General features: G+C 36.9%; 1 protein-coding gene across 1 annotated transcript in view; it reads right to left on the bottom strand.

Moving 5' to 3' along the window:
• Positions 1-5487: 5487 nt before the first annotated feature.
• Positions 5488-11164, bottom strand: part of CTDSPL2 (CTD small phosphatase like 2) — a gene marked incomplete in the record, with an annotated part of 2284573 nt that continues 2278896 nt past the window's right edge. Inside the window, 1 exon segment of the mRNA XM_044078258.1 lies at positions 5488-9650. Coding sequence (XP_043934193.1) covers positions 9585-9650 — 66 coding nt within the window.

Raw genomic sequence — 11164 nt, 5'->3', positions numbered from 1 at the left:
GCTGAAGCATAGACACATTTCCCAAACCTGTCCATAGCCCTCAACTCCCTGTTAGGGGGAAGAACAATGGAACTCCTCTCAGCAAGTTCCTTTTTAGTAGCCACTGCCATGCCCATGGCATCAAATGGCACACCTTTACCCAAAAATTGCTATTCCAAAGGTGGTGCCATAATCTTGTCTGGTCTCCTACGTATTGGTTCAACTGTGTCGGGGTCCTTCCACAACTGCTGAGACACCAACTAAGCTCATCAGCAGGTGGAATAACCCAGGGGGTAGACGAGCCAGTAGCGAAAGCCTCCAGGAATACAAACCCCTCGGATGAAGGGTTGCTGGGAGTCCAGCCAGCTCTCTGCTTTAGGACCTCAAGGATGTCTCCAAATGAGACATCTTCAGGAGGAGACCATGGGGACCCTTCACCTTCATTGAAGTCTGTATCTTCAGTGACCGACTCCCCTGGGAGTCCAATTGCTTCCTGTCACACATCTTCTTTCAAGGGACCTCCTCAGTGGGATGCTCTGGGGAGGTATCAGAAGAAATCGAGATACCCTGTTGGGAAGCTTGGGGGTCTTGGACTGGCCATTCCTGTAGCAAGGAGTGACATTGCTCTGCGCACAGAGACATCAAGGTAGAAGGCTTAGGATCTGAGGGGGGTTGGATCCATCATTTCTGCAGAGGCAGAGAAAATAGTCTTCACAGCCTCAAAAGCAGATTGCTCCAGAGAAAGGGAAGACCTTGGATCCTAAAAGACAAGCTTTTGGACCAAAGTCATGTCATGCTCTGAAGGCAATCTCCCCAAGGTGGAAGCCAGAGCAGAACTATCCAGTTCAGAGGCTCTGAGAGTTTCGGAGTAGACAACAACACCGTGGACCCAACAAAATTGGAGTACTCAGAGTAAGCTTTGCATGCGAAGATACTACTCTCTTTGGATGCAAGCCAAACGGAGCTGAATGGCTCGGCTCCAGGGACTCAGTTGAAGAAGTCAGAGAAGGAACTTGCAGTGGGAGTGTAGCAGAAGAACGGACCTCCTAGCCCGAAGGGTAGGAGCCAGTAAGATACCCATCTGACTGCACTGAAAGAATCTTCTTACCCCTCTTTCCACATCTTCCTCCATCAAACTTCTAGAAGAACAAGTGGAAATAATAGAGGGGGACATGGGTTGACATTGCTCCAAAAAAGGTGAGGGCACTAGATCCAACCATGGTGAGTATCTTGTCCTGGGTAATTGACCCAAACATGGACCAACTGGGCTGGAAGTAGTCGGATCATAGGAAGTTGGGTCCATCAATTTCTTCTTTTTTTTGGATCCAAGGATGAGGTCAGATTCATTCTGGCTTTTTTTTTTTGGACAGCTCTGAAATCATGGAAGATGTAGAAGGTTTGGGAGAAGTTCTGGATTGTTCAACTTTACTGATCTCAAGATATAGCCTCTCCAAAGGCAGATGGTAAAAAGCCTTTTAAAATAACGTTTTTTCTTTCAACAAGCTCCCCGGGGTTAAACCCACTGCACAGAGAACATTCTTCTTGAAGATGTAACGGATCCCAAACAATACACACACACAGTGTGGGCATCAAACATGGAAAGTTTGTGCCCATACTTTACACATTTTTTTAAGTGTGGCGGGGCCTTTTTCTGCCGTAACACTAAGCTACACTAAGCTATGAAAACAAAGATAATCAATACGAATAGGGTTTTTTTTTTTAATACAAAAAAGAGGAACAGGAAAAAATACCAACCATGGTAAGAAAACTGGGCTACACTAAGTGTAGAAAGGAAATTACTAAATATGGAAATTTAAAAAGTATGCTAAGGACTAAAATGGAAAATAAATCTTTACCAATTATGGTAACAAAAAATATGATTCTATACAGTAAGGGACAAGTAATACTGGAAAAAAATTTGAAAATTTAGTAGAATAGAAGACAATAATAAAGCACTTATCTCAATAAAAGCTCAAGAGCAGGTCAACCATATCTTTCACTGGCTGTACTTGTGTGTAGATAGGCATTCTGAAGATCTAAAGAGCACATCCAGCTTAATTTCTGAAAAATGGACTGCACCATGACCACCCAGAATACTGCTTTCCTTATGCGATGGTTTAGGCCACTGAAATTCAGTATTGGCCCAAGGTCCTTGTCTTTTGGGGACTAAAAAGAATCAGGGCTAAACTCCAGAAACTTTTGGATTGCTCTTTTTTTCTAACAAATTTGCTACTTCTTTTTTGGCTGCCTCCTTTTGAGGCCTGGGACATATGGAAGAGGTAGGAAAGTTGGTTTGAGGAGGAAAGTAAATGATAAGTAATCCTTTCCCTTTGCTAACAGTGTCTTACTACCACTAATCTTATTACTGTCTTTCTTCCTCTATCACTATTGGAGTCCATTAGCAATCATTATTACTCCCCCCTTTCATTTGTCTGTAATAATCTGCTGAATGCCCATTCTGAAATCCTTTTTTTTGTCAAAGTCACACACATTTCTATCCAAATCTGTTTCTTGTTACATTCCTATTTGCATCTTACATTTCTTAACATAACTCAGTACTATTTGCCTTTTGTCTGTACCTGTACAGCTATTTATATTCCATGATAACATGAGCAGAGCAGTCATTATGATAGAGAGCTACTGCTCCCATCTATTATACATGACAGTTCTTTTAAATGTGTATGTCCAAGTTTTGGCTTATATACACACAATGATGTCTCACAGGCTGATCTTTTAAGCAGATTTTTGTCATCTCCATCTGAACCTATGTCACATTTTCATGACCTTTTGTTTCAATGAAAAAAAATAAAAATAAATTTCTGCTTGAGCTTTATCAGCACCCTCCACATTTCTTTCGAGTCAACATGAACAGTAAAGCTGTGAAAACACCTGAATAAGGCACCTAAACAAGACAAAGCTACCAAATAGACAGCTTCAGATAAAAAGCTAAGACAATTCTAGGAAGATTAAAGACTATGGATGTCTCTAGTTGAGAGACTCACTGGGTAGTTCTTTGAGTATGGGTCTCAAATATTCTATGGACTTCCTCTGAAGGAGGAAGAGAGTGGGAGTTCTAACATGGATAATTTATAAGGGCAGCCCTTTGGAGAATAATCCTCCACCCGTCTCTTCTCTGTTTTTCTTGTCCTGCTTTGGAGAAGTGGAGTCACAGCAGGCAAGAGCCTCTTAAGAATCACCTTGTATTTTATACTCCTGAAACACTGCGGAGACAAATGTTTCACAAGTATCACCGGGACATCTAAATATTTCATTTTCATGCAAACCATGAAAAGGGTGTGTGTGTCATGAAGTGGGGTTGGACGAGGAGGGGAATTTTATGGCTCCAACTGCTACACTTTTGAAACCAGACGATTTGACCTTGTCCATTTCTAACTATTCAACTCTGAAACAGAAAATGAAGATAGTTAACAGTACAATCCAAAAAACTTTGTTAACTAGTACATACCATCTTCTCTGAAACTGAAAACTGATGGCACAATCCAAAATTTACACTAACAATAATTAACCAGTGTACATTCTCCTTTCAAAATTAATAATCTCCAGAAAACACACAATCATGTCATTAAGTGGCCAAGATCAGAAAAATGAGTCAAACTCCATGTGAAATACGAGAAAAAAAGACAACCCAGCCAGCTCTCTTAACAGACATTCAAGATGTCAACAGGACTGTAGGAAGACAAGCAAAAGGTAACAAATGTTTTAGTCCAACAACAAACCATGAAAATGAGACGAGAAAAAAAAATATTTCTAATTTGTGGAAGATGACCAGTTTAGACAATGCACCAGAAATGTACTACTACTGCAAAAACAAAAGGCAAACACAAAAACAATTTAGATAAATTAGCATCATGATTTTAGAAACATTCTTTCTTAGATGCACAGTTTTCAAGTGACATGCAAAATTTAAAGAGCAGGGTATGAGAGGTGCATAATGGAAGTAAAGAGTGGAGTATTAAGAGTCTAAGAGAATCTTAAAGGTGTCAACTAACTGTTGCCTGCAACTGCCAGTCTGATGGCTGAAATGAATTTACTATATTAGTAAGATGTGTTCAGGAGTTAAATGCATGCACACTAATGTGCTAATATCTTATCTGTACACCAATTTTGAGACTGCAGTATCTTAGCAAACTCCTATTTCAAGGTGCAGTAATCTCGAGAGTTAGACATGTGAAGCAGATGTGTGGTGGAAGCAGCACCAATATTGGGGGGATGTAATTCTTTTAAAGCAGCTTTACATGTTTGCTATTTTCATTTGAAACACAATGCTGCTTATATTTTTCAATGTCAAATGCTTGCTAATCTTAGGATACACCCACATGTGAAGCTTGAAAAAAACATGAAATGACTGGTCTTATACCTACAAATCAAGTTCATAAAAACTTGATGAATATAAAAAAGGCATTACAATCTTTCCATTACCTTTCCTTATGTGATACTGGAAAAAAATTCAAATATAGATTCACAGGAGGTTAACAGGCTAATGGCCCTAGGACCCTTGCAAGCAGAGTAACCTCCTATGAACCTATATTAATTTTTTTCCCCAGTAATACAGTTCTTTAACTTCTGTTTTATACAAATGTGCACACCTATATACATTGGTTGTTAAAATAGGATTCAGATTTCATTTTTTTTTTACTTTGCACATTTCTTGATCATGCACTATACACCTAACACCTTTTATAACAATGTAAGGGATGCTGACTACTGAAAAGCAAAATATACAACAGCACTAAAACTGCAAGGCACAGTGCAGTACAGTATACAACTGTATGAAGAAAAACGCCTGATGACTTACTCAGGCTGACATGCAGAAAAAAAGAGATCATCATCTATTCAGATCACCCCAACTACAGCTATTAGTACAAAGAAAGCAAGCATTTTAGTAAAGACTTTTTTATACCTGCAAAGTTGTGCATTTTCTGTTAACAAAATGACCTAGTTTGAAAGGTCCAGAAGTTAATCATCATCACTTCTGGTACCATTAAGGCTGTATTCAAATTTATTATGTGTATACAAGTAGTTACGGTAATCAATGCAAATTTTCTAGAAATGTCGTTACTCCCAGTTATTCAAAAGCAAACTGTTGACACACGAATAAGTGTGAAATCAGGATTTGTTGTAGTTGAAGCTCTGCTTCTCACATGTACTCTCTCTCTCTCTATATATATATATAAATATATATACATATACACACAAATGTATACATATATATATATATATATATATATATATATATGTATATGTGTGTGTGTGTATACATATATATATATATATATATATATATATATATATATATATATATATATATACACACACACACACACACACACACACATGCACACCATCAGTTTAATCAGTACACAAACTTTAAAAAGTTCTGAGTGTGCGTGTGTATCTGTGTCAACAAAATTGATGCTAGTTCATTCTCAGAAATGGAGATATATATTTTAAACTAAATTAGTTTTAATACTTATGTGAAAGCACAGCTAATGATAATATTTACATTTTATTTCAATAAAGACCAGACAAAACAGCATAAAATGCTGGTATGCCCTAAAGATAAATACAATTCAGTTTTCATTAAAATGATTTTCCTGCAAGCAAAATACGTCTCTTTAAATACAAAAATCAGTATTCTGAACTGCAAATGTTTTCAGTGTCCGCAGAATATCTGCCATGATTAAAACTGTTTAATGAATAAGGAATCTTTACACAAAACAAGCTTGCTTCTACATGCTAGATATTTTTAACAGTTCTGTGACTACATATACAACAGTAATATAGTAAGAAAAACACTCAACCTGATGAAAAGTTAAAATCTTCATTAATACATTGAAAAAAGAAGACATGACTCATGCCTTTCAAAATAAAAAAATACAAAAATTAATTTTCTTTTAAAAAGATTTTCCTTATTTTAAGGACTCTGTTTAAAATGAAGCTGCATGTAATTTGTACAAAAAAATTGTACAAGTAAACTGGTAATATACAAAAAATTAGCTGACATTTTCCATTTATTGTAGTCCATTTTTTTAATTTCCAATACTGTACTTTCTTAACAAGCATACAAAATATCAAATTCGTCTTTAGAAAAAGTGCCATTCCACAACATCCCACACATAAAGCAATCGGAGAGAGTGAGGTGTTTAAATGCAGTCAAGAGGCCAAAATAAATAACACAGCTGCATTATTAAATATAGTAATGGGTAGGCAGTGACACGACCCCAAAAAGGCCAGCCTCTTAGAACTGCACTTGAATCAAGGCTTTACAGACTACATTCAGTAGTGTATTTAAACCATTATGATGGCATATTACTTGAATTGCTTAGGTGATTGTGCAGCACATCATAAGTCAGCAAACAGACATCTGGATATCGAGTGTTGGGAAACAATTTAAATTTTCACATTTGTAAAAGCTTAAAAAGTGTAACAGCATACATAAAAAATGTAACCTAAAACAATGATACAACTGCAAAAGTTAACACTGCAGTACCAAAAAGGCAACCAAGAAGGCAGGTTCAAGACGCAGCCCAAGTAAAAATTTAAATCACAAATGCAATCTTGACACCCTCTCTGGCGACCTGTAGCTGGCTTTGCAGGTAATCTCTGCATCTGCATAAGTGAAAACTGAAAAATGCTGCAACACTAGCAGATTAGCACAGAGGGTTTAGGCTATAAGCTGTTAATGAATTTAATCCTATAGTTTTGGGTCCCCCCCCTCTGCCTCCACCTCCAAACTGCATGACCCTGAGCAAGTCACTTTAACCAGTGAGTGTTCTTCAAGATTGCTTCTGAAGAAAGGATCTTTTGCTAAGAAGACTTCCAGTTCACCAAGCCAAATAAAATACCAACAGCAAAGGTGTAATTCTAAATACAATGTTCGCAGAGGAGGATCTTTCAGTCTGTGACGGCTTCTGAGATGGAACTTGACTGCCCAAAAGGTTTTGCAAATACAGCCCAAATGTTGTGAAAAAGTCGCTCAGAAAACTAACTGCATTAGCTAGTGCACTTGACTACTCAGGTGACAACAGCAACTTGTGAAGATATGCCAGCAGCAACTTTGCCAGAAAATGTCTCAGTTTCCTAAGCCTTGCTCTTCCTCACTGGTAGCTCAGACCACACTTAAAAGAATCACCTACCATCTCATATTTTTGTTTACCCTAAAATACTGCACCATAATAATGAATACTCAAATTTCTGAATGTAAGGGAAAGTTTGGACACTGAAAAGTTACTAAATAGATTTTAAGCAAAAGTCACATTTAGGCTACTCTGTGGTACCGCTCATTACTGAAACTGCATTCCTAAACAAGGTCAATCTGGAGGAGTTCCATCACTCTCAAAGGTGGCTTAGATTATCCTTTAAGCATCCTGCAAGGTACTAAAATATCCTCGTATTAGTCAACTTATACAACGCATAAGATTTCAAACCGACTGACCAGCACTGTAGTAAATATACTACAGCTGGAATAACCAATACTCAATATTGTTTTGTTCTACAATTTGCTAGCACAACGTAAACATTTAACACCATTGTTACTCATCACAGAAATAACAAAAATTCTCTCAACCTTCCACAAAAGACTGAACTGAATTTTTTCCAGGAAATAATTTTTCATTCAAGGACTGCATCATCAACCTCTACATTTGTAATAATGTCAGTTGTTGACCTGCATTAAGGAAGTTCTTTAATGTAATCATTTTCTGCTAAACTTTTTGTGTGTACCACATTCTAGGGAGATGGTAAAGTCAGTCTAACATTTTAAAATAAAATGCACTGTTTTGCAAAGCAACTCTGCTTATTCATTAGGAAATTTATAACTACTGTTCCTGTAGGTGTAATAGAGCTACTGTTCCTGTAGGTGTAATGGAGCTATCATAATGGTTTAAATCCTCATGAAACATTCACAGGGCTCTCTGGAATGCTGGTACTGGTTTCATTTAATACAGCAAAAAGTAAAAGGAGAGCTATTTCATATTAATATGTCTACCATGATCATACGGCATGTTTCACACTTACAATATTTTTATTAAAAAGTGCAATAAAAATGCTGGACTGGTATAACTCTCCATCTTAACAGTACAGCACTTTTATGCCTTGAGCAATTTCAGAGACTCGGGCATTTTACCAGAACTTTCCTGTTAACTAGCCATGGAACTCAAAAAAAATATACCGAGAGCCCACATTCTATTCCATAGATGCCTTGATTATCAAAGTGTATTTCAACAGTGGAGTATTTTCAATAGAAAAAATATAAATGATGGTACTCTAAGGGAAAAATACACTTACTAAATCTACAGAATTCTTTAAACAAATATACAGTTTGCAGGCAGACGAAGCAGGAGAATGGCCATCCAAACACAGAATCTAATACAATTTGGCTATATCCAAAGTAGATATGAAGCGTATCAACTAAAAGGAATGCTTTATGAAATTCTAGTCTAAGTTAAAATGTATAAAGTTTATAATCTAGAACAGGAAAATATAAAACTCAACTTTTACTGGCCATTCCTGTTGAAATGAGATTATTAACTAACAAAGAGGCTTTAGACCTACTTGAAGCACCAAAACAGAGGAAAAATACAAGTCCATTTTCATCTCTGTTTTATGAAATCCTGTGAAAATACAGGTTAAGCTGCTGGTGACAGAAACAGAATTCTTTAACGTTTGATCTCACGCAGAAATTTCCTGCTGGAGTTGCACAATTTCTAAAGCCTGCAACTTAATCCTTTCCTTTCTACCCAGAAAAATGTCCCTCTGTGAAGACAGCTGAAGTGTTTGTTTGCAACCTTGATTAACCAATCAGGTTTTAAAAAGGAAAAAAAATGAAAGATGGGGTAAAAATGCAAATTTCAACAGCAATGGCAATAATGTACAAAAGAGAAAAAAAAAAAAAAAGTATTACAGCACATTTCCCGGTGCTGTTAAACTGTAAAATTCAATGAAATGTCAAAAGTGTCTTGTGGTATTATCAGGCAAAAGACCTGGTCTAATTTCCACACGGTTTCTGCCCCTTATGGATTTTTCAGGTATATAACAAAAACAAAACTGCAGCTAGGTATGTACGATAAAGCATAACATCAATAAAAAATGACCACTGGTCATTCAGAAAAAAAGTTTTGCACTGCATCTAAGTCAGTTAAGATTTAAATGCATATATGTTTTAGCAAAGGCATAAAAGAGAACTTAATATTTAAACCATATTCCACACCCGTATGGAACACAGACTAAATGTTTTCTTCTGTCATGCCACTTTTAAAAGGAGATCACATTTAAAATTTAAATACTATGAGATGTACATCAAGAAGCCTGACCTCCATGCTGTCTCAGTGTGCTGAAAGTAATTTTTCATTGGTGTTACTAAACTGTTACAAACCCGAAAATGACACAGGGGGCAAAATAATATGGAAATAAAACTTTTTAGCCTTTCAGCCAGTAGTCCTGTAAGCCTAACCCCATGAATTTAAAATTAATGGCAAAGTTTTTATTTTAATCCAGATGGGTCTTGTATTTTCTCCCCTTCCGTTTTACAAAATATAACAAAAAAAGAGAGAGAGAGATTCAGGAAAAAAAACAAAACAAAGACTTCAATCTGGGGGAAGCAAATCATGCAAACGGAATCTCTCTTGGATATGTGGCCGAACATCCTCATTCTGTAGAAAGAAAGAATAAAAACAAAAACAGACATCAGTCATACTTTGAAAAATAGTTATTCAAGACTTTTCTAAATACTAAATTAATGACCACATACCATAGCTTCAGACCATCAAAAATCAAAGTTATGTACTTACCATAATAACGTATATATGTTGTTCATTTTCATTCTTCCTCAACGTGTGGATACCAGATCCAACTCAGACTCGTATAGTCGACTTCAGATCCAACTTTTGAACTCTTCCCTCTACCAAAAATTCCCCAGTCAGCCAACAATATCTCAGACTGACTTGCTGCTAAGACAGAACAGAAAGAAGGAAAGAACAGTAATGCTGGAGCTCAAACTTGGAATGAAAGGTTCCATAATATCCACAAGGCACTCCAGAAGATGAAAGAAAGGGAAAGGAAGGTGGGAAGTTAAGGACTAATGAAAATGGTCAACACAGTGTATGGTTATGGTGAGTATATAACTAATATCTGATGCTGTCCTTTTCATTATTCCTCAGTGTGTGGAATTGAGTCTCCAGCTACATGAATCTTGGGTAGCCCTCATAGAAGGATATTCCAGAGAACTTCTGACACAAAAGCAGCTCTGCTTCTGGAGGTCAAATCTAGTTTGTAATGAGTAATAGAAGTAAGAGTATTAGACTGAGTAACTGCTACACAAATGTCACCATTGGAAGTTCTAGACCAGGAAAAGGAACTTGCCATGGATCTAGTAGTATGTGCTTTAGGAGGCTTTGATAGGGAGAGAACCTGCTGAACACATACAAAAAAAATGCAATCAATAATCTATATGGCCAGGATAACTTTAGAAATTGGTGATCCCAGTCTGTTTGATGAAAAAGACACAAACAGCTATTCCGATTTCCTGAAATCTTCTGTCTTGTGTAGATAAAATTGCAGTTGTTTATGTACATCTAAAAGATGTAGCAGGTACTCTCCATTATTTGAAAAACTGGGGAAGAAGACAGGCAAATGGACTGTTTGATTGATAATCAATGCACATGCTACTTTAAGGTAAGAAGGACAGATTTGTTTGTAAAGTTACTATCTTTGTGAAAAACGGTGTAAGGTGATTTGGAAGATAGAACCAGGAGTTCAGAAATTCGCCTCGCAGATGTAATAGTTACTAGGAATGCTGTTTTCCAAGACAAGACTTTAAATCAGATTTGGCTGATGATTCAAAAGGTTGTTTGGTCAACCTCTGAAGTGACTTTTAAACCCAAAGGAAATGATGGATCTTTCATTGTAGATCTAAGAAGATACCTTTTAGAAAGGCCTTGCCTGACAAATGGAGCCTTGCATGCCCACTGCCACACACTCATACCTTGGATGGAAATTAGGTATGGCAGCCAAACTTTAATGATGGAATAACTGGAACCCGAATTGAAAAGGGTTAACAAGAATAGGAAAACTGAGGGAACTGGAGTGCAGAAGGGATCTAATCAGTGTTAAAGTGTCCAGATTTAGCATTTCTTCAACTGACTCATATACAGCTTAAGAGTTGTTT

This window comes from Protopterus annectens, chromosome 7.part0 (genome assembly GCF_019279795.1).
Source record: "Protopterus annectens isolate FY-2018-M chromosome 7.part0, PAN1.0, whole genome shotgun sequence".
NCBI classification, from domain to species: domain Eukaryota; kingdom Metazoa; phylum Chordata; order Ceratodontiformes; family Protopteridae; genus Protopterus; species Protopterus annectens.
Note: the sequence above shows the minus strand (reverse complement) of the source record. Positions and strands in the feature narration are given on the sequence as shown.